This window comes from Ovis aries, chromosome 13, assembly GCF_016772045.2.
Source record: "Ovis aries strain OAR_USU_Benz2616 breed Rambouillet chromosome 13, ARS-UI_Ramb_v3.0, whole genome shotgun sequence".
In the NCBI taxonomy this organism is placed as follows: domain Eukaryota; kingdom Metazoa; phylum Chordata; class Mammalia; order Artiodactyla; family Bovidae; genus Ovis; species Ovis aries.
In genome coordinates, this window is record NC_056066.1 from 45924061 (window position 1) to 45948853 (window position 24793).

The 24793-nt window shown below is 49.3% G+C and overlaps 1 protein-coding gene across 1 annotated transcript; it reads right to left on the minus strand.

Annotated features, from left to right (window-relative positions):
- Positions 1–1179: 1179 nt before the first annotated feature.
- On the minus strand, positions 1180–16826 carry GTPBP4 (GTP binding protein 4). The gene is made up of 17 exons (XM_004014332.6): positions 16714–16826; positions 15690–15860; positions 14326–14429; positions 14109–14245; positions 12949–13049; positions 12654–12746; positions 11910–12101; positions 11770–11835; positions 10772–10861; positions 10234–10344; positions 7272–7349; positions 6963–7014; positions 6449–6549; positions 5011–5208; positions 4061–4126; positions 2818–2961; positions 1180–1951 (listed from the first exon to the last, which is right to left on the minus strand). The coding sequence occupies exons 1-17, from the start codon at positions 16759–16761 to the stop codon at positions 1799–1801; spliced, it is 1905 nt and encodes a 634-aa protein (XP_004014381.3). The 5' UTR covers positions 16762–16826; the 3' UTR covers positions 1180–1798.
- Positions 16827–24793: the final 7967 nt, after the last annotated feature.

Below are 24793 nucleotides of genomic sequence, written 5' to 3' on the forward strand. Positions count from 1 at the left end.
CACTTCATGGCAAATAGATGGGGAAACAGTGGCTAACTTTATTTTTCTGGGCTCCAAAATCACTGCAGATGGTGACTGCAGCCATGAAATTAAAAGACGCTTACTTCCTTGGAAGGAAAGTTATGACCAACCTAGACAGCATATTAAAAAGCAGAGACACTACTTTGTCAACAAAGGTCTGACTAGTCAAGGCTATGGTTTTTCCAGTAGTTATGTATGGATGTGAGAGTTGGACTATAAAGAAAGCTGAGTGCAAAAGAATTGATGCTTTTGAACTGTGGTGTTGGAGAAGACTCTTGAGAGTCCCTTGGACTGCAAGGAGATCCAACCAATCCATTCTGAAGGAGATCAGCCCTGGGTGTTCTTTGGAAGGACTGATGTTGAAGCTGAAACTCCAATACTTTGGCCACCTGATGTGAAGAACTGACTCATCTGAAAAGACCCTGATGCTGGGAAGACTGAGGGCAGGAGGAGAAGGGGACGACAGAGGATGAGAAGGTTGGAAGACATCACCAACACAATGGACATGGGTTTGGGTGAACTCCAGGAGCTGGTGATGGAGGCCTGGTGTGCTGCAGTTCATGGGGTCGCAAAGAGTCGGACACGACTGAGAAACTGGACTGAACTGAACTGAAAATATAATCCCAGAGGAGATGGACCCTGGGTGTCCCTGGTCGTTCCACCTGATGTCATTCAACAGGTTTCTCTGAACATAACCTTTCCCAGCACAAACAAAACTTTTACTTTACTTTGGATCCCTAAAATGCAACTTTCAAACACACCTGTGTGTAGAAAAGCCCTGAATTAACACCTCTCAACACTGGAGGACCCACAAAGGTGCACTCAGAAACATCAACGGTGAGCAGAGGGGACTTGGAAACTGCACACAAAGCAGTGGCCATGGCAGTTTTGTGGTTGAAAGTGCTGTTTAAGCACGTCATATTCTCACATGCTAAATCCCTTCATTTTACTGGGCATGAACCTCATGATGATTTCCACTCAAACCAGTCTTCGCAGTGGACACTGAAGCAGATGCCTACATTTAATTGCTTCAGCAACTTAGGCAACATTCTATTCCACAGAAAAGTATTTTTTGCTTTGAAACAAAAAAGAATTGTCATTTGCTTTTTTCCCTTTTCATCTGCCCACACTGACAGTGGTTTGTAACTGAAACAAAAATAAAACCAACCAAATAAAATTTCTTTATTTTGGAAATTTATCTTGCATAAAAATAGTTGAAGTAAATCAAACGGTACACTGAACAAAAGGACTAGGAGCTGACTTAGTCCTTTTAGTGCTGGCATGCTGATATCTGTAACCTTTCACCAGTACAGACTTCTGTCCACCCCCTCAAATAGAGGTGTGTTTGCAAAAAAGGGACTCTTCATGTGCATTGAACCAATGTTCCCTCTTGCACAAGAGTAAGATTTCTTCATCAAAAGCAACACAGTCACATCAATAAATCTTTCCTGTCCTGCAAGTCTGAAACAACCAGAACTTGAGAAATGAGAAACCACTCCCCACCCAAAATATCTGTAATATAATACAGTGACAAAAATTACCCAAACCCTTACATTTATTTTTTTTTTAATAATTTAAAAATCTTTAATCCCCCCTCCCACCTCCCTCCCCATAACATCTCTCTGGGTCATCCCCATGCACCAGCCCCAAGCTTTCAGCAAAGCATCAAGTCCTTGAGTTACTTCACTGTTCTGTTCAGTTTACAGATCACGACTCCCAGCTCTGTGAAACCAAACCAGGAAAAAGTCAGGTCAAAGTGTTTTAGCGGCAAAGGACACTATCTCCTGTCCTTTTTACCAGCTTTCCTCTTTCCTGAGAGCAAGTGCTTCGGTTTCATGTCAAACACATGTCTGTCTGCCTCCCCTTTCTTCCCCAAGCGATTCATCTTCTTCTGAGCATTCTTCATCATCGTCTTGGCCTTCTTCACCATCTATAAAGGTAAAGAAAAACCTATCAGTTGTGAAAACCCAAATTTCCAAGTGAATTTCCATTACCCGTTAACACTTGATGTGAACAGTCCAGGTCTGTGCTGTGAAGAGAAGCCCTGGTGAGCGTCACTCACACCATTTTCCAGTGGACACACCACAGTAACCTGCAGGATGGAAACTGTACCAGACTAGTCTCGTATCTGTGAGGACCAGACACTCTCAGACCTGCAAGATGAGGTACTCTGTTATGTTCTACTTCCCTCTCAGCAGATGAGGGCACAGAGATCCGGCCATGGAGCTACTCGTACCTGACTGACAAGTGGCAATGCTGGTATTAAGTCCAGATTACTGGACAAAATGGCTCCCTGAAAGCACACTGCTTGTCAGTTACATACAGACTTTCTCATCTATATGAATTTTCAAAATGCTGAAACTAACCATTGTTGTATTTAAAGAAAAAAAGAAAAAGTAGTAGTTGCCACAAAAGAGACTGTACACATCCAAAGTGTCTTTTCCAAAAGACTGCCCCAAACAGCTCTCTCCTGTGGTGGGTGAGGGCCCCATGTCCAGGATCTGAGCAGGACTGTTCCTAGCATAGCCCTGAGTGGCTGGGACCAAGGCTCAGGCTGCAAGGCTACTGCAATATCCTTCTCTGTCTGCCCTGAGAAGGAACACACACACATGAAGAAAAGGCCCATGGACACCCGGCTGTGCAGGGGCCAAGCCCAACCCTTGGGGTGCAGCACTCAGAAAAGCGCACTCCACCACCCAACCCACAATCTCTGCAGCTCCAAATGTTTGCCCCGACCCCCTGAGGGGTCAACTGTAGAGGCTACTGTTTCATTAGCTACTCGTTACAGGGACTAACCTTGACATCCCGGAGACCAGAGACATCACGTGGAGGCCGAGAACAGCTGTGACTGCGGGTCACAGAGGCGGGCAGGACAGAGTCTTCCCGCTTCCTCTTCCTGGTGATGCTCCGAGACCTTCTGGCCTGGACTGCGTAATGGGCCTGAAACAGAGTAGGCTTCAGTGCCTCGGAGTCCCAGCGCCTTGGGGTCCTGGCACTGCGGGTCCCGGCCTTAGTGACAAACATGAAATTATCCAGTGGGGGGAGAAGGCACATGAAGGGCTCGTAGAACCGTCATCAAACAAGCTAAATACATTTAAAACATATATAGTCAGGGCCTGCCCTGGTGGGCCAGTGGAGAAAAGTCCTCCCTTCCCCCATAGGGGATGCAGGTTCAGTCCCTGGTCATGGAACTAAGATTCCAAATGCAGCACAGTGTGGTCAAAATAAACAAACAAATCTTAAAAAAAATAAAGTACACAGAGTCCCCATTATTGGTCAAATATTCATTTTCACTCACACGGCTGCTGTGTGCTACTCAGAGCTGCCTGTTCAATCTCCTAAGCAGCATGATTTATGTCAAGAGTGGCCCTCCTTCTCACCCCACTTCTACAAGCTCAGCCAGGAAGTTGAGCAAGACCCGGGGGCTGAGGACAAGTTCTTCAGGCCCCTGCTCAAGGTGTCCCTCAGGTTACTATCTGGCAATAAGACTGCACAGCAATGTGAGAGGAAGGCAGGCCAAGAGCCCAGCATCCGATAATCATTAGTCAAGAGACATAATGTGAACAGCATGCATGGCTCATCAAAATCCGATCAGTCTAACACAATGGTTGTCCTTGTTTCGGTAATTCCACTTCTGAGAAACTGCTTTGAGAAATAATCCAGAACATCAAGATGTTCTTTTACACAATGATGTCTACTCTGGCTCAATTCATCAAGAAAAACTGGAACACTAAAAAAGGTATGCAAAATGCCATCTAACCTCTGGGGTCTGAACAATTTACCAGCCTATGTTCCTCTCACACCAAGGCACTCAGCACCACCTCCCATTTATTTTGTCTAAACTGAAGCTAATTAAAGCTCGATGTGAAGACACTGGTCACCAAAATCAAAGTCACAGCTAAAGAATAAGAACTTTGCAAAACAACGTAATTCTCAACACAAACCCCAGCCAGAAGCACCAACTCCTCCGTAACCTGTTCCTGCCCTGGTTCCCAGGACTATGCCCCACCCCCACCCCGACCCCGGCCATTGCACTCACGTTGTCTTTGTCGTCCATGTCAACACCAAGACTGCGCATCTCATCCTCCAAGACCTTCCGCTGAACCTGAAAGGGGAAACGATATTGTTTTAAACAGTTAGTTTGATGAAACCTTAAAAAAAAAAAAACCTCAAGGAAAAATGTACAGAACAATGATCCAAGATACACTTATTTTAGAAACTATCTTTTACTTGGGCTCATATGCATGTTTTTGGACAACTCATTAAATAACATAAAAATTAACATTTTCTGGGTGATTACATATTACACACAGGACAACGTACGCGTGGCCCCCAGATTCCACTCAGCTCCCCAGGGGTTCCCACATGCAGACCCAAGAGGCCAACAGCTCCTCCCCCACGGTGGGGGGACATAGCAATGCCACAGCTGTCCACGTCATCCGCCACCACACAGAAGCCGCATGTCAAACACACACGTGCGCTCCATGGAGACAGCCTGACCCAGCTCACTCAACCACCCGCCACACCATCCTCCTTCCCTGGGCACGGTGACTCCAGACAAAAGCGAAGGCCCAAGGAGACAGACCTGAGGACCAGAGGACCCTGGCTCCATCCAACCCACTTGTGCCTCAGCGTGACCCTCCCCATCCTAACGAGTCACAGGGCTCAGATAAACCACTTTGGCTCTGAGTTAGACTGCATTAAGTTTCTGAAGAAAGTAAAAGGTTAAGTCCTGACCAATAAAGAATTAAAGAATAAGACGTGTTAGCTGATGAATTTACCTCCACAAATTTACCTATAACTCACGATCTTCATTTGTACAGCTACAAAGTAGTTGAATCCAAAAGTGAAAGTCACTAAGAAAGGGTGGAACACTCAGTATAGGTCAACACTCAGCCAACCTCAAAAGTCAACTTACACCAACCAAAGGGCAGGGCCATACAGACGCGCACACACAAAGAACCACTGACTCTTAAGCACAACACTTGCCTTCTTGGCCGTCCGAGGCATCCTGGGCCCCTGTGTGTCCTTCTCTCTGGACTGTAGAATCTTCAGCTTCTTTTTTTCCCTAATCTGTTTTGCCAGCTGTCGAATCTCCGCCATTTCTTCATCTTCACTTTCAGATTCACTGTCATACTCTCCAGCAGCTGTTCTTAGTTCTTCTTCTTTTTCTAACTCTTCCAATTTCTTTTTTTTTTAAAGTCATAATTAAAGTCAACAATGGAAAACTCATACATAAGTATAACAACCTTTATAAAAACCAAGTTTCTCCTAAACTTTTTGAGGTGATACAAATGCCCAGGTTCAGGCTCACGTGGCCTCGGCAAGGCTCATCTCCTCACAAACAGGCACAGAGATGAGCAAGAAGACTACACCAACAGAAGCAGACTGTTTCATGCCACTTCTTTACCTTCTTTAGAAAGAATCACTCCCAACTCCAAGGTTAAAACACGTAAAACATTCCCCTCTCTCCTAGCAGTACACAAAAGCTCTGTTCTTAGAACCATAAATATCAACCCAAACTGGCCTTGGACCAGGACAGCTTGTGTATCCATCCCAAAGCTGTTCCAAATACAAGCTCATTAGCTGTATGGTTAATAGTATCTTTAAAAACGTATAATAAACCTCAACAAGAGCCCAAGTCAAAGGTGCCCCCCTCACTACTGGTGTGATAAGGCAGAAGGAGGGCAGGAGACTGGAAGGGGACAGGCAAGGTGAAGCCAATCATGGGCCATCAGAGCCCAGATTGTGGAGCGGGCTGCTACACAGTGAGAGACAGAGCAAGAGGCACAACTGGAGAGACGAAGACATGAGCTATAAATCAAGGACACCATCAGAGAACTGGCAGTTCCTCAAAAAGACAGACATAAAATTTCCTTATAACCCAGCAATTCTCCTAGGAATCTGCCCAGACATGTTGAAAACACTCAATACTAATACATGAACCATGACACCCAAAAGATGGAAAAAAGATGGGAGTTGGGAGTGATTCTTTCTAAAGAAGGTAAAGAAGTGGCATGGACAGTCTTACGTCCATCCATGGATGAGAGCATGAACTATAGTACTATATAGAATGTACCATACATTTGAAATAGAACATCACTAAGATGTCACCTTGCCCCATGAGTGGACCCTCTGCTGGGGCAGGTGACTAGGGTGTCCACACCTGAGAGTCCTTCATGAAGGAGGCACCCTGAGCCCAGCAGAGGAAGACAGGGAGGGAGGTCTGGTGGAGGAAAGAGCACGCACCAGCCTCAGGTGGAGGGACACAGGGCTGAACACGGGGGCCCAGGTGGCAAAGCCCAGGCTCTCGGTGGGCACATAAGGAACAAGGGCCAAGGATAAAGTGGAGTGGGAAGTTATGCTCATATCTCCTGGGTCAAGTTGAAGAGGAGTAAAAGTCACACAGTGTCACCAGGGAACAAACCTGCATGATGTCAGGGTCGATATAGTCGGCTATGTTATGGCCTTCCCAGATCTCAGGGATCTTGTCATGTTTCTCAGATGAATTCATTATATCCCAGTACTCTACAGGTCAAAAAACAAAAAACAAAAATCTTCAACTACTGGATGCCCAAAGAGTCACCACTTAACCAAGTCCCACATCTGCAAAGACAATAGAGCATCTGTGCTCAGTGCCAGGTAAACAAGGTAATGTGCCAGGGCCCGTCAGTACCCCAAAACCAAGAGTCCTAAGGCATGGACAAGAGACTATCAATGGTATCAGCCTGGCCCAGCATTATATGCTAGGAAAGGTACAAAAATAATCCCTCACCAAAAACAAGAGAAACCTACTTCGGAAGGAAAAAATCTCAGCATCCTGGCAACCTCTCACCTTCAAGAAATTAAACCAACAAAATGCTGGACAACTTGTACCCACTAAGGTACTCTCATACTTTTCCCACACCTAGCATCTTAAACTACCACACTTGAGTCCTTACTTTGAAGATCCAGAATATAATCATCTCCCATCTCCAGTTCCAGGTCCCGTTCCTGCAACGAAAACGCAACAGTCTTCATCAGCACTTCCGACCCCCAGGGCCAGAACTGCTGGGTGACACCCAGACCCATGGCATTACCCTCCTCCGACCTTTTGCCACCTGAAGCTCAGCACCGACTTCCAGTGGGAAATCTGCCTCCCCCGCTGGCAGCCCTGTCCCCCCACCCCAGAGAGGGTCCCAGCCCTGGGGAATATGCTCCCAGGTGCCCTCGTCCCCACTCCAGCACAGGCCTGGGGCTCCCTCACCTACCTGCCTCCTCTTCGGCTCCCCGAGCTCCATCCTCTTCCTACGTGCCACCACACCTTCAGGGATGAATGGGGGCCTCTCCTGTGAAAAAACATGATTGGAAATACCCATGTGAAATGCTTGCTGAATCAAAACACGAAAAGAAAAAAAATGTCTACAGAATGTACAGAGCTTCCCAGGTGGCGCTCGTAGTAAAGAACCCTCCTGCAATCCAGGAGATTTAAGAGACGTGGGTTGGACCTCTGGGTCAGCATAATCCCCTGGAGGAGTGCCAGGGGCCAGCATGAGGAATTCCGCCCATGGCAAAGGTCATGAGGAAGGAGGCCCGGCATACGCAAGGGCGTGATCAAGCCTCAGGAAACCCCGTTCCCGAGCATCTAACCCCAAAACCAGAGTCTGTTTTATGCTCTCACCTACACCTCTGACTTTACGGGGGGCTCTCCCCCATAACCGTTTCTTTCGGAGAAGGAGTAAACGTGCAGCTCCAAGGCAATAAAAATTCTTGGGAGTGACAAGAGTGTTTCAGCTTACGGACTCCTCTGAAGGTTATCTAGCCCACCTGTATAGGTTTGTCCGGCCACATGTGATTGTTTATAGCCTCCCAACCTGAGAGGCATGAGATGTTTTAGACTTACTAAAGGCAAATTATTTTGGGGAGTTAGAAATTATTAGTATAGTTGGTTAGGAATTATATTGGTGAAGGGTTTTTTCATTTGTTGTGTCAATAATTGTTGCTAATTCCCTGCTCTGGGTGGGACAAGGATGTCTCAGGTCAAACCTCTCTGCTGACAGACTAGCTTGTGTGACAGGATTATCCATACTCCTGCCACATGATTGTTTACTACCTCTCAACCGTAAACAGCACAGAGAGTTTTGGAGTATTTTGAGAGTCTTAATTAGCATAGGACTTTTTCTTCTTGTTGAGTCAATGATTGCTGCCAGGCCTCCATATCCTTAGGCACTTGAGAATATATTAATCAATGTATTTGGAATATAGCAAAGGGAAATATAGTAGTTTTTGATGTTAGCAATACTAGACTTTTTGAGTTAATGGATTTTCTCTTTCGTAATAGATCACTGTGCTTTGTTATATATCACTGTGTCCTTGCTATGTAAAAATGTAGCTTTATCATATCTTAAGACTAAATAGATCTTAAGAGGAGCATTGGTGAAAGGATTTTCATTTGTTGGGCTGATGTTTGCTGCTAAATCTCCATGTTCCCTACCCTTATAATGAATATAACTAGCCTATAGGAAGAAATAAGTATTAACCTTTAAGCATATAGGAGAAATAAGTATTAACCTTTAAGACTAATCATGTTAACCTTGGGTTAAATAAATTCCTTTCTTGATTGTAACTCACTACACCCTCACCCTATAGGAATGTAACTTTATTTGGAGGGTGGTGCCTGGTTTAAGAAAAAACACCCTTGGAAGAAATAAGTTTTTTGGTTATCAGAAAGAAAGGATCATAAAATGTCAGCAGGTCTCACTCATGGCCAGAAGATGATGTAATATTCCTAAGACCTTTTTTTTATACATTTATGTGAAGCACCTGATTTTGATAAAGGTCAGGACTGCTGACCCCCGCACAACTCTGTATTCATCTCTACGTGTAACAAAAGGTATTTAAGCAAACCCAAAAATAAAGAAATCGGATCAGTTTCCGGAAAGACTGATTCCCCCATGTTGCTTCTTTCTTGCTCCCGTTTTTCTGGCTGAATTCCCATCTGGAGCATGGACACTATTCCACGTAATCCAAGTTATTCAGCCTCTTTTCCTCCACTAATCTTCCTACTACACTATCCGTTTCTAATCTCTATCTGTGATTAAATATGTATTTTTCCAAAGACGCCGACTCCGTCCCCACCTTCGAATCACCCTGGATCCACCGGGGCTGGACCCCGGCAGAGGAGGGCATGGCAACACATGTATTCTTACCTGGAGAACCCCACAGACAGAGGAGCCTGGCAGGCTAGTCCCTGGGCTCCGGAAGAGTCATACACGCCTGAAGTGACTGAGCACACATACATAGAGCACACAGGAGTCTGACTCCCCTAATGTAACAACTAGAAATCAGCAAGAGATAACCAACCCACAGAAGTGAAGAAGTCAGTCGGCATGTTAATCACCATGAAATACCCAGTTCCTCACAATGTTCAGTAACTGGAAACAATCAAGTTGAATAATCAGTGAGTGCGACTGCCTAAAACCACAATGTAGAAACATCACTTCTTATAATTTTCACTTTATTTTGGAGAAAAAAAATGTGTGGTACTGAAAAAAAATTGAAAACTGGCACAACTTTCTGTGAACAGTTTTACAGTAACAAACATCACTGGCAATGATCTTTACCTATTGTTAGTTCCTAGACTGGTCACCAAAAATTAGTGCTGAATGGATAGAATACATGAGAAACATCAAAATAATTAACAACAACAACAACAAACGTGAAAATTCCCTGGCAGCCTAGTGGTTAGGATTCCCGCCCTTCATTGCCAGGTTCCGGGTTCAATCCCTGGTCAGGGGACTGAAATCCCAAAAGCTGTGCAACGCAGACAAAAAGAAAACACACCACGACAACAGAATCATCTGTGGTCCATCATAATGACAGAACAGGAAGTGTGCATTCTCAAACCGTCAGGAGCATAAACTTCCAGTGCACTTTTGAGAACAATGACATTTTTGATACATGCCTTAAATTTCATTCTACAGATACACTTGCAATTTAAAAAAGAGACCTGTACATCCCACCCTATTTAAAATTTGAGAAAAGCTGATATGCCAGAATGTTTCTGGAAAGATAAACGAGACAAGCTGCAGGAGGCAGCCTCTGGTGGAGGGAGCAGCAGTTTAACCTGGCTCCTCCTTTCCTTTCATCTTTCCAATTCTGACACACACACGGCGTGACCTTGATCTAAGCGCACCCAGGAAACCCCACCAGCCCCACAAGCGCTGCCCTCACCTTGTCATCTCTCCTGCTGGGAACAGCCAAGTGCAATCTGTTCAGCACCTCATTCACTTTATTTCCCTTCATTTTGGTTTCAACACGATGAGCCAAAAGCCTGTCACAAGCCTAGGAGGGTGAGAACATAAGGTGCTAGGTCATGGGGCATCCAGTGTCCCATCACATCTGAAAGGGCCCAGGAGCCAGAGCCCCACGCCAGATGGGCCCAAGGCTGGAACCTGCTGGGCTCACTCTCAGAGCAGCCTCTGCGGGCTGGGTACTAGGACCCCCAAGTTCAGGAAGTTGCCCAGGGCAGACCGTGTGCTCCTAGAGTGGGGAGCGGGTGCTGTCTCCCTTCCTGGGTCAGGACAAGCCTAGCCCAATGCAGGAACCAAGGGGGCAGGACCGGTGCAGATGACCCATGGTGGGAGTGTGACCCCCACTCCCAACACTCACAGGGCAGGAGGAGGGGGTGCAGAGGGGGCAGGGAACCCAGATGCATCTCTCAGCGGGGCTGCTGGCGCTCGGGACAGGCCTGCTTATGGGGAGCACTGACCTCTGTCTTCACTCTGATAACCCCTTCCTCCGTCAGTGTGCTGGTCTCCACCACAGGAAAGCCTTCTGCCTGCAGGTCTAGAAATATTTTCTGGGAACACAATGGATGAGTAAACATGAGCTGCGGCATTTACTCTCAGTTCCCATCCACAAACCGTCCTCCTCAAACAGGTGCTACATATGCTAATCACAACAAACACCTCTGTGATTTCTAATTCTTCTGAAGAACATCTCCTCAAAACTGTTATTTATTTGTCCCTAAATCCTGCTGTGATTAAGACAAGGCACATTATGGGGAGAATCAAACCAGAGTGCAGCAAGCAAACCCGAGGCACTCAGGAACATTCTGTGAGGCCGACCCTCCTGAAGAGAACCTTGGCAAAAATCAACATATATTTTCACAACGCTCTCAATGTTGTTCTTTATAAATACCTGGCTTCCTCAGCCTAAGATAATTCCTAAGAAAACACCTCAGCAACAGGTACAACCACTAAGACCCTAAGAGGGACGCCACCTGCGCCTCCACCAAGGCTACCTGACACCTCGCTGCCGGCCTGACCACACGCCCCCAGTTCAGAAACAAGTGCCCAGCTCAGGACTTCAGGCTGCTCAGGATGGAGCACTGCTTCCCTCCTAGGCCCCTACTCCCTGGAAACACCAATCACAGCATGACCAGCGTGGCCACCTGCACCCATGCCACCTGCCCAGGTGCCCACCTGAGAGACAGCCCTTCCCAACAAGCAGCTCCTGGGGCTGCCGCTCTGACCACAGGCACTGCCAGCCCCACGACCTCTGAGAGAGGCCACAGAAAACCTCATGGTCTCTCTGCCACTGATGGGCATCCGTGAGGTTACAGCGACTCAGTCACTAAGGACATAATCTCAACCATAAAACAGTTTACCCTGTGAACTAGCATCACTAACATTCCTTCTCAACTCTGGCTGTGGGAGACGAGGTTCAGAATCAGCAGGAAATTTTGAAAACATCGAGGTGGCTTACCTGATTGTCCTCAGAAAGCTCAGAGATCCTCTTCACATCACATTTGTTTGCTACGACGATAAGGGGCTGCAGCGAGGAAGAAAACTAATGAAATCATCACCTTCACCCTTACTCACGAGACCACACAGGCCCACACCCACCTTGTTGACAAAGAGTGGCCTGAGGTTCCGGAAGAGTTCCAGCTGCTCCGCGAGCCCATGGCCGCACTGCTCTGACAGATCCATCACGTACAGCACCGCGGCTCGCAGGTGGGCCAGAGCCGTGATGGCCTGCATCTCGATGGTGTTGCGGTCCTCCAGAGGGTGGTCCAGGATCCCAGGGGTGTCCACCACCTGTGGGCAGACAAGTCAGCCCAGCACACAGGCCAAGGGTGCCCACAGACCTAGACCAGCCCTGATGGAGCTCCCCACTGACCACGGTGAAGAACAAAGCAGTGGGAAAGGACAAGTAAAGACCAGGGGAGGGGCCCTCACTGAGGAACAAGCTCACCAGCGATGCTGAGGGCTGGATGGAAAGAGGACTGCTCTTTCTTATGAGCCCTGGATTAACCAGCACGCCCCCAAGTGCTCAGAACAACACCACTGTTTATAATATCACATTCAACTGTGGACAGAGGCTTCACCACCCATTCTGGGTTTCTGAAGATGCATCAATCAGAAGTCCTGCCATAAGCAAAGCACAGATGCCACACCGGGAGCTGCTGTGTCCCAAGTTCACCCGAGGATGGAGAGAGGCCCCCATGCTGCCCTGGAACCTGTCCATAGGGGGTGGGGGGTGCTCCTGGCAACTCGGGACCTGCTCCCCAAGCTCCCAGGACATGGGCAGACCCTCATCGGTGGGAAGCCCAGAGCCGGACGCCAGGAATGAGCCAGGCCAGCGCTCACCTGCCAGCGCAGGTACTTGTAATCCATGTGCCCCACAAACAGAGACTTGGTGGTGAAGGCATAGGGCTGGACGTCCACATCCGCTCTCGTTACCTAGAACAAACCACAGGTCCTGACTTTCACATCCTCCCAGAACCAACATGTCTCAGCCACACAGCATCAAGACTGTCGGGGGTCAGAAGAGACCCCATGACACCTCAAGTGACTAGACTGCTAAGACAGGAGCCAGCACCGACCGCGCGGCCCCCTCAGCCTACACAAGCAGGTCCTCGGTCAACGCCGGGGCAGCACCAACCTTGTTGATGAAGCTGGACTTGCCAACGTTGGGGTACCCACATAGAAGCAAGGTCCTCGTGTTCGGGTCAATGGTGGGCAGACGGGACAGATGCTGACGCACTGTGACAAGGCGAAGGTAAATGTGCTTAACGTAATGAAAAAGCTTAAGCAACTCAAAGCTGACGGTCTGCTCAACTTAGCTGTACACTCCAGGCCTGTGGCCATGTTAGCACACTCCAACAATGATCACACACGTGACGAGAAAACATGAATGAATGGAGGAGGGACCAGCTGCAGGGGCATCCAGGCTGAACCCAGAACCCTCCTCCCAGGTCCAAACAGCATGGGTTCCCACCCAGCAGACTGAGGTGGGGCCCAGACCACACAACCCAGAGGACTGAGCAAGAGAGTAGAGTCTGAAAGGGCAATTCGAGCGAGCGTGTGCTCTAGCACCTCCTGGCCTACAGGGCTCCTTTCTTAACGAGCAACCCTCGGGACCTCGACTGCTGCAGCAGCACCACTGGGCAGGCCACCTAAAGACGTAACCGATGACTGGAAGCACTGTCAAAGCAGCTCAGAGTTATGATCTTGTTGCAAATTACATGCAAGATGCTGGGGGAGGGGATCAAAATCAAATCAGAAATATATACGCATACAAAACAGCACAAAGTTGTTTCTGTAAAAATTGTTCTACATTAATTCAGAAATCGCCTACTGAATAAAACTACCAGGTAACAAAACTGGAGTAGCAGTTTGATGCTAATATGTTTTACACTAAAATATCAGTAACAGGTAAAACTGCGGGTCACTTTATTTTTAGATATTTTGGTATCTCCCCACCATTTATAATGTATATGCCTTGCCTATTAAATTTGAAAGATACAAATGTTTTTAATAGTGCTGCTGCTGCTGCTGCTGCTAAGTCGCTTCAGTCGTGTCCGACTCTGTGACCCCATAGACAGCAGCTCTAACATGTAAGTATTAATTAAGTTCTAGCTGCTTTTTCAATCACATCTAATCTGTTAGACTTTCTTACAGGCTAGACTGGGAAAAATAATTTGTTCCTTTGATCTCTACAACAAAACAAAAATAAACATTATAAAAATAACTCTCTACAATAATCAAGTACTTTAACAGAATGCACTAACAAGTAGTTAGTTGCTGATGCATAACCAGTACCTTGTTCCAAATATTCCAAACTCTGCTTCTGTCTTTTGATAATAGTACACATCCGCCCGAGAGCAGCGCGTTTCAGTTGCTTGCAGCGGTACAGAGAATCACCATATTTCATGAGCCGCACATAATCTTTAGCAACGCTGAAAAACAGAAAAACATGTAAGATTTTGCTCTCCTTTGACAGTAACTTCAAAAATACTACAGTAAGAAAATCCCTTACTTGTCCACTAAATTTTTGGCAATGTTTATTTGTCCTAGAGCCAACTTGTAATGATCCTTGTCATAGAGAATGTTCATCAAATCTGCATAAAATGGATGAATATCCTGTAACAAGAACAACAGAATGGTCACCTTGGTCTGGCAGCTTCTCCTCCTGTGTGTGGATAACACTTGAACATAACTTCCTAGGGAAACACATCACACCTTCTGCTCTTCCTCATCACCCACCCTCCCCCCTCAATCTTCTCCCCAGGTCTCTCTCAGTGACTATTTAGTCACAGAAAAAAAATAGAGTCAGCAGGTAAGTGAAGTCCACCTGCCCTGCGCAGGCCTGGCCAGGCCCAACTCCATCTGGGCACCAGAGCCCACCACTTGGGCTCGAAAAGAGAGCTCCAGAAATACTTTCCCACCCATCCAGCCAGTCCCATCAACCTGTAAATGTGCTGTTATTGCCGAAAACTTAAGAAGAAAGTTTTAAAACCTCCGTCTCTTTGCTCCTCTTCTATTTGTACAGGCGTTTCCTGGTGCTGTCACCTCATCCTTACTGCATTTTTCATCCTCATGTACTTTCTGAAGTACCTGCACTTTCCCCAGAAACTATACCCTCATCCAGCCAGTAGCCACTAAGCACTAACATCAAGTCCTAGAATTTTACACCAGCAATTTCTGTCACATGAACCAATCTCTTCTCTCAGCCTTAACCCACCTTCAGGGACTATCTCAGGGCAGTTGAGGCTCTCAGGCTGTATTGCAGACCCCACATCCATCACTACCTCAGCAACTTCGCAACCACGTGGTCCCACTCAGGGGCTCCACAGGCAGGGTCCACTCCTGCATCCTGCAGCTAAGCACACAGGCAGATGGCTCCGTGCAGCAGGGCCTAACTTCGGGGGCTCAATGAAGAAGGCAGCACCCCATGAGACTGACTCTCATAAGAAAAGCACACTGACCATAAACCGCAGCAGCAAGATAACACACACTGCTGGGCCTCAAGCCACTGGCCCCATCTGAAGCCACAGGAAAGGGAGCTTTGGAAAGAAGGAGAGGACGCATAGGCCACCAGAACCTTAGGGTTCTGAATTCAGTCCACAGCTTTCAGAATCCCAACTGTCCCCACAGCCTAGAGATTACAGAGAAAGCCCAAGGCTTTCAGAGATCGGAGTTTCACTGGGGAAACAAGATACTAAGGAATCAAAAAACCTCTGATCTGCTCCCAGTTTTGTTACTAACTTTCGGAGTAAACTTTGACAAGTCAATTATTTCCTCTTTCCTTCACTATCAGTCAACTAAGTAGACACACCTGGTTTAACCTTGCCTGCAGGTTCATATTTACATAATCACTTTCCCCCCCGCAGAGTCACTTACATCCAATTTGGGGAAATCTGTCAGAATTTGTGAGAGTCTGTCATGGTAATTCTGCTGAGTAAATTTGACTTTCCTCATATAAAAATGTCTAATGCGATGGATTTGATAATGTTTGTGGATAACTGTCGGAGTCTTTCGCTGAGTCTTCGATAATGTCAGGTCAATAAAGTCCTGCAATAAAATAAGACAGTTACACCAAAAATGTCTCCTTTCACCCACTTATTTGAAATCACCTTAAAAGACTAATGTTCAACAATGTATTTTAAACTACAAACACTTTTTCTATTTTAAACTACGAACACTTATTCTACTTAAATCTTCAGTGTAAAGCTCTGTTCATCTTTATGGTTCCTTGCCTTTATGAAAACACTCAGCAAATGCCTGCTGAAATAAACTTTATCCCACACTCTTGACATTATCGTAAATTCCATACACCTAACACCATCTGAAAGGTAAGTACCCAGAAAAATCAAGCACAAAGCAGGAAAAAAGCATGTTTTAAGGATAAACAGTTCTACTATTTCGGTTTGTGTATCTCCAGTTTTGACAGCACACACAAAAAACCAGTGTTTTCAATTTCCCAAGGTAAAGTGGACCTGAAAGACTCCGGCATGAAGTCCAGAGCAAGCCGTCCAAGAATATCGGCGTGCGACGCTGTCTGCTCTGGGAAGCACAACGCCGGCTCTGGGAGGCACGCTGCCGCCAGTCGTCGCAGACCCACCTACTTCATAGAGCTTCCTGACTCTCCCCATCTCCTCCGGGCAGATCCCAACCCCCTGAGGGCCCTAATCTCTGAGGAAGGACCCCCAGAACCCAACCCCCGAGGGCCCTAATCTCTGAGGAAGGACCCCCACTCTCTGGGAGGACCCCAAACCAGGGGGCCCAAATCTGGAGAGAACGTGATCTAAGAAGGGGCCCGGCGGGGAAGGCGGCCCCTTCCAGCCCACCGTTACAGACCGGAGCTCCAGCGTCCCGCGACCTAGCCAAAAAAAGCGGAGGCAGAAGGGCCCTTGGGGCCTCTTACCTTGGCGGACGGCACCACCGTGATCTTCTTGAAGTTGTAGTGCGCCATGCCGGCGATTCGCCACGAGGGGACAGCCGTCCGGACATCCGCCGAGGAGCCGGGGAATAACTTCCGCCGAGAAGGACGGGACTTCCGCCTGCGGTGCGTAGGCAGTGCGTCAGTTCCGGCGCTCCCTGCTCCCCGCGCACCGCCTCGGAGTCACACAGCGCCCTCGCCGGGCCAGAGAAGGGGTCGCAGGGCCAGGGCGGAGGGCGCGCGCGGCGGGAGGACTGGGCCGGGAAGGCGGCGCTGAGGTCCGGTCCCCACCGCGGAAAGGAGAGGGTCTTGAGAGGCCTCCCCTGGCATCTGTGCTGCCCAGCCGGTCCAGGGCCTGGCTGACCTGAGCCAGGGGTCCGGGGGGCCTTTAGGAGCCTGGGGGGTGAGGGTGGGCGGGTCAGAGGGGCTCGGAGGGCTCCAGGGGTCTCGGGGAGTCTGGGGTCTCCGGAGATCGGGGGGTCTGGGGGAGTGGGCCCGGGCTCTGGCTGGGTGAGAGGAAGGTGGGGGGCGCGCGGGTCTGCTCTTTGCGCGCTCACATCGCTTCTCCCCCGGTGAGCGCGCTTCCTTTTTTTTAATTTTTTGGTCGGTGAGGCGGGTGGGATCTTAGCTTCCCCACCAGGGATGGAACATCCGTCCCTGCACTGAAAGCTCAGTCTTAACCACCGGGCCCCCAGGGAAGTCCCCTGCTGAATCTTATTAAATAAAGGCCGTGGAGGCCCAGCCGTGTGCGACAAGGGACACCTCTCCTCCCCCGCGAGGCCGCGCTGGCGACCCTACGCCACCACCCCATCTTGGCCCCACCGGAACTGCCAGCCTTCCCCCAACCCAGGCCAGCCGCAGGCCTTTTGTCCCTCTTCTTCCTCAGGAGCCCCTCATCTATCCCTCCGCCTCGGTGACTCTGGCTCTTGTCTTAGCATCTCTGCTCCCCTGACCGTGGCTGACTGACCTGCCCACTGCCTTGCCCCAGCGAACTCCACCTGGAACTTTGCCCCCCACCTTTGCTCTGCCTGCCAAGGGTGGCCCCAAATGCCTGTATGGACCAGACACTTCCAGTCAGTTGTGCACTGACTTCCGGCACGATTCCAGATTTGCAGCACAGCCTTTCTGAGAATCAGACTGCAGATGGGTCCATCCCCAGGGCCCTGTGAAGGGGGGCAGTCCCTCCCCTCCTACTGCCACCGCAAGAGCGGAAGGGGCAGCCAAGAGCCAAGAGCAGGTTTTGACCTGCTGTGAGTGCAAAACAGGCTGCTGGTGAGATGAGGTCAGGAGGAAGGAGATGGCCCCCAAGACCCACAAAACCCTACAGATGAGCAGGGCAGGAAAAGCCCACCCAAAGCAGAGGGCTGTGGTCGGCTCCATGGCTGCCCTCTGCAGCAGACGGAGAAGGCTGGGGCACTGAGACACTGGCCTCCATAACCTGCTAATGGGTGGCCACTCCCTTGTAGAGCCCAGGACCACATCCGTCGGGAAACTGTACCTGCGTGTGACCGGGTGTGGTGCACTGTCCAAAGCACCTGCCTACATGTGAACTCATTTCAACCCTACAGCAACGCTGTGAGTGGGCGGGGAACCCAGGCCCAGCAAGGCTGCCACTAGCCTGTCACAGATAAGGGGCAGCAGTAGGGCTTGAAGCTGGGTGGCCGCCCACGTCCCTGCTGTCCACCAGCAGCTCCTCTGCCCCTGCATCATCTCCACACCCCTTGACTTCACAGATCCTTTTAGCGAGTCCTCTCATTCTTACGTGAAAACGTCTCCTGCTGCTGCTAAGTTGCTTTAGTTGTGTCTGACTCTGTGCGACCCCATAGACGGCAGCCCACCAGGCTCCCCCGTCCCTGGGATTCTCCAGGCAAGAACACTGGAGTGGGTTGCCATTTCCTCCTCCTCCTCCACTCCCCAAATTCCAACACAGTAATTCTAGAGAGAGGATTCTCTTAATCTGTCACTGGCTGTACTGCCCTTTTTTGTGTGTCTTGGGTGTTATAAGCGTGCCTCTTGAGTCTGTGGCACTTCCAAAGAAAGCCTGAGAGGTGATTAGACTCGTCAGGATCATTTGCTTAACCCCAGACAGCTGTGCCCACCGTTCCTGAGACGCACAGAGCCATGCTCACACCCCTCTCTCTTCCTTAGGTACCTGTGTGTCCCTCAGCCTTCCCCCCTCACTCTTATATGGTCCATTCCTCCTCCTTAAAAACTATTCTATTTAGATAAATGGTTGAATTTGCTCTGAATAACAAATATCCTTTCTTTAGCTCTTAGCTCTAAGCAATAATAAAACAATTTCTTACCAGTTGTGTAGGACTGTAACATTTACAAAGTGCTTTACTTTTTAGTACCAGTAATATTCTCAACAAGCTTGTGATGTGGCACTAAACCAAGACCAGAGGCTTGCTTCTCCCCAAAGGTGCTCCAAGTGACAGGACCCCAGGGCCTGCTGAAGGCCAGCATCTTCTCAACTGTCCCATAACTTAGTCATGTATATAGACAGAATATGGAGGGGGCAGAATGTTTTTTTTAATGGTGATAATATAAGATATCAGATACATGATTTTCTTGGTTTTACGAAGAACAGTTGAAGTCTCCCTGTTCAACAGAAAAGAAGAGGAACCACTAGAGAAACCAGAAATGTAACCTTGTCAAAGAGAAAGCACATTAAAAATATCCCTGTCAGAGGAAAACCTCAGAGGACTTCATACATCCTGTTAATGAGAGGTGGACAGGTCCTCGGTATTTTTACGATTCAGCCATGAGTCTGAAATCATATTCACCTAAAATGCTAAACTCAAGCTGCTGACAAGCCCTGCACTCGCAGCTATGAGAGCCATGTTGAGTGACCCATCTTCAATGCCCTGGAAAGAGGTACTCGCACGCAGTCCACTGCGAATCAACTCTGTATGGAAACCTCATCGGGGCAGCACGTGGTCGTGCCCTGAGCGTTGCCACGGAGCGTGTTGAATGCCTAGCTTCTCATCAGGGAGTATCAGTTCAACGTGTGGTGAAGGAATTGGCACAGTCACGCAGAACCTGGGCTATATGCCAGCTTTTGACAAACAAGAACTAGCACGTGAAACCCTGCCCTGGTGTCTGTGTGCCCAGGCCACAGGCGAAGCCCTCTGCTCAGCCACCAGGCCCATCTGGATGGACACACGAGCACTATGACTCGGGGGTAAAGAGACCCAGAGGCAGGGCAAGGCACCGAGGCAAGGCGCCAAGCATCCATTCAGCCTCCACTCCACCGGCCCAGGCACAGCTTCCTGGGGGCAGGTATATGTCCAGACCACACATCCCTGGACAAGCAGCTGGGCTCCCAGGACCTTTCTCAGGAGAGTGGATGAGCCAATGGCCAGTTCCTGAGCTCATGGTGCCCGTGTACCAGGGTGTCCAGTGACCAGGGCTCCTCAGGCCACGAGCCTGATGAAGGACACTCCCTAGGGTGCCCAGCATGCTTTCTGGTGGCTTCTGGCCACCAGGGCACTTTGCAGCCAAAGGGCTTGTCCCCAGGCCTCTTGATGTTGGGACTGGTCTCCCTGCTTTGCTGCCTTGTTGCTATAGTTCTGACTGATGAAAAGTACATCCTGCAGCAGAGTCCGTGCCAGGAACTGTGACCAAACTTCATACCTAGAAGGAGCCTTTGTGTGGGGATTAGTCGTGTAGCCGTAGGTCACGCAGATCTGGCATGAGACATTAGGACCCACGCACCTGGCGGTCCCTCCCTGCGTCCCCAGAAACTGTTCTGGTGGCTTGTCCAGTATGACTCGGGTGTCCCCCACGTCCAGCTTATTTCCCACAGCCCCTCGAGGGCAAACTGTATGCCCTCCTGATGTTTACCGCTCCGGCAGCACTGCCCCGGGCCTCTGAGAAGGACAGCAGAGGTCAGCCCACGGAAAGCTGGTGCAGCCGGGGGCAACACTTGCTCTGTGCTCCTTGGGGTTCCCCCTTTCACAGCTCCACCCTCAGTTCCGGACCTCCAGCTAACAGCAGTGGGGGGGCCCTCGAAGGGGTGCACCCAGACACCTGTCTCACGGAGTAGTCAGGCAGTGCCTGACCCCAGATGAGGCAGCTTGGCTGCAGGGGCAGATAGGAGGACAGCTGCCTGGTGAAACTGGGTGCCTGCTCCTTGTGGCCGCACATGACTCTCCCCAGAGACAAAGCGGGGCACAGGGAGCCCAGAGAGAACACGGCTGAGACTTTATGACACAGCAGAAACGACTGCCTAAACCCCAGGGAAGCCGCTTACTTTCCTCAGGGAAAATCTGAGAATGGAGCCAACAGCTGACCAAATGACTTTATCAGGCAAACAAGCCCACACCCATGGTGCCAGGCTTCTGGGTGACTTCCCTCAGGCAGCACTCTGCCCCGCTGTGAAGTCCAGCACTCCTGGAAGTCCAAAGGCCTGGTCCCTGTCCCTCAGCCATCCACACATCCAGTGAGTGTGGCATATTTGCAAGCTTGCTGCCAAGTCACCCTTCCAGGTGATAAATGGGGAAATCGAACAAGCTAACTTGTTACTGCAAAGACAAACATAAAGCAACTTTTAAATATCATTCATGTGGCTTCGCTGAAAACAGATTAATATCAAAACTAATGTTTTCACCTAAACAGTGAAAGTGTTGAGACCTTAGCAGGAAGGCAACCGGTAGCTCTGATGTCCTGGCCTGCACCCTCTGGGCTCAGTCTGGAGACCCCTGATTGCAGATGCCATAACTGGACTCTGCTAGCAGAGGCACCCTCCTGCCCACACACTCAGAGCCACCTCGAGGGCCTTTGTCGCAAGGGGATTAGCCTGGGCCCTGTGGCACCGGGCAGTCCATGCGACCGCTGACCTGGCTAAGCCACTGAACTGTTACATCGTCAGCATCTAGCACACTGCTTGTCCATAAGCCAGGCTTAATCAGCACCAGTCAAATGAATCAGTATATTCAGCTACGTTCAGACAGCAGTGTCTGTGAACCAGACACTTTTATAGTGTCTTTACAAATTGTCAATAATTTGACTCACATACCAGCTCTCTGTACAAGCACCATCATTGACTCTGTTTCACATAAGGGGAAATGAGGCACAGAGCCACTGAGTCAGCTCCCTGTGGTCACACAGCTCATCAGACTTGGAATCGGAGTTCCGACCTGACTGCCCAACCACCAAGTCCAGCCCTTAGTCACTGCGGATGGTGAACAGGGAATGAATGATCTTTCAGAGGCCACACTGAGCCCCCAAGGGGCCTGCAGCCTGAGGTACCAGCGCCCCTGTGGCTGACTCTCAGGCTTACTGGATGGAAGCTCCTGAGACCAGAAGACAACCTTGATGTGGGGTGGACTAGGATCTCGGGCAAGCCGCCCTGGGATGACCAGCTGGGCGCCCGTGCACAGCTACACCACAGGGTGAGGGGCGAGGACTTGGGGGCACTGGCACCCAGCTTAAATACATGGGCCACCTGCTGACAGAGGCATCCCTCGGACCCAGTGTCCACTTGCAGCTTGTTAAAACAGCACTTCTAAAGACAAGCCCTGAAAATCTCCCGAGCAGACAAAGCGGTATAGTCACACAAGCTGAGCTCAGTTCTGCTGCTTTTGTGAGAATCACTTGACTCCTTGACTCTGTCTCTGGAATCGTGAGCAAAACTTAAACTTGTCTCCTGAGGATGCTATGAGGTCACCACTGACCAATTCCCCATCATTTAGGAAATTTCTAGAATCATAACCAGTCATAGTGAAGATGGTGGAGGAAGTGCACTGTGGACTCCGGGGAGCCCAAGGGAAGCTTGCCGGGTCTGGAATGGGGTGTCTAAGAAGGGGAGTGGAGGGCACACTGGTCTGGGCCTGGGCCACCCATCACTGAGAGGACCAGGAAGAGCCTGAGAACACGGTTGGTGCTTGGCTGGGACACGGCGAGGGGGCTGTTCAATGCAGCCGTCTGTGCTGTTTGGTGTCGAGGCTGGGGCCAGAGATACAAGGGTGGGAACCATGGACACACAGACGACTCTACAGCTCCAACCTGACCACAGATGGAGCAAGGAAGGTGGGGGAGGGGTGTGGGGAGGGTGGGATGGAGGAGGCCCTCCTGCACCCCACCCTCAGGGCCGGAGCCCGCCCACCACCCTGGCCGGGGCTCAGGAAGGGCCAGCCCTGCCCGCTATGCTCTTCCTGCCCAGAACTGGCATTTGGCCTTAACCTGCAGCCCACTGGGCCGGAGTCCTGAGATCCACCGCGGTCCAACTTCGCACCCAGGGCCTGGGATCTGGCCGGTTCCCAGGGGAGGAATACCCCTGTGAACACACCGCTGTCTGGAGTCTCCTGGCCTGTGCTGTTCTGCATCCTCCCCACCTCTCACTGCAGGAGGGCGGCCCCCAGATCTCAGCGCCCAGGACTCTGTTACACCAGCAGCCTAACCACAGCTCTGCAGCCTGGAGTCCCCTGGCGTCTGCAAGAGCCAGACTGTGGCTGAGGCCCTGGGGTCCAAGGTGAGACCCGACAACACTGCAGTGGCAGGAGGGACAGGGAGATCCAGGACTGAGCACCTGGTGCACCCCACTCTTGGCTGGATGTGCTTCGGATCTTCTCTGACTTGACCCATACAGAATCCTGTGAAACATGTTGTCCTCCTATTTAACAAATGAAACCAAGATTCACAGAGGCTGAGCAGCTCACAGAGCCCCAGCCAGTGAGTGGGGAGCCTGGGCTTTAATCCACACCCTCGGCCCCAAGCCCTCATTTCCACTGACCAAGACACCTCCCACCCACCATCTGGGTGCTTGCACTTGAACCCTGGTCTCTCGTTTAATCCTCACATCAGCCCTGTGAGTCCACCCTTTCAAAACATCAGGGACCTGAGGCACAAAGAGACTTGCCTGGGGTCCCCCCAGCAAGCAGGTGGTGCCAGAGCAGGAATGCAGCTCCAGAGGAACACCCATCACACCATCAGCATTACTTCATTTTCTCATATACTAATGTCTAGACATATAGCCTGCCCCGTCCTAAAGGAACACAAGGAAAGTAACAAAAATATACTCTACTCTACAGTGGGGGGTGTATGAAATAGGAAAAATCCAGAACAAAGGTAAAGTCAGAAAGGAACAGGAAACTGTCATCACGAGCTCTAGGGATGAGTGTTTGGGGGAGCTAGCAGCAGCCCTGGGGGAGCCAGTGAGGTGAACGTGTCTGAACTGCATGCATGGGTTTGCTTCTCTTGTTTCAAGGATCATGACCTCCTAGATTCTGTCTGCTTTTGTTTCAGCTCTGACATCTTCAAACTATTATTTTTAATATTTAATTCAGAGTTTATAATTATTATTAGCAAGAGAGTGAGTCCCCTCAAAATCCACTTTGCCATGGCCTAAAATAGACTTCCCAGAATATTTTCCCAATGTGCAAGTGTGTTCAGGCCACTGAATAATTTGAAATCAAGATCAGACATTGTTACAAATTGAGGAAAAAATACTTTTTTTCCCAACTGTTGTTACAAAATAATTTGGTCACCTCCATGTCCCGTTGTTTGTATTATATAATTTGGGGACATGTTGTATACTTAAAGAGGAATATATCACAGTAATTTCTTCCTCATTTACATCTTCTCTTATCCTGTGTTTAACACCTGAAGCAGTACCTAGGACTTAATAATTGTTCACAAGAGTAGCAAAAATAGTTTTTACAAGCCTGTTGCAAATAGAAAGGAAAAGTTACTTTTCTACACTTTGAACAAATATTTGAACTGATTGAAGCCTTGAAATTTCCAATAAAATAAAAAATAATTAAAATTAAAGAACAAATGTCTGTTTTGAGAGTTTGCTCAAATAACCTTTTTCTAAATGAGTGTTTGGGTTGAATAACTGCCCGGAAACAGGGCGTAAACACCACAGAGGCAGCTTAGCACACACACGTGTGTGTGTGTGTGCGCGTGTGTGCGCACACGCATGCTGGCGCACTAATGCCACTTTAATTGGTTTTGCAAATGCTGACAACTTCACCTGACACACAGCACACCCATCACCGGAGGACAGGCACGCCAAGCCCAACACTTGGAGCACTAAGACATCCTGTAATAAAACTCCAGC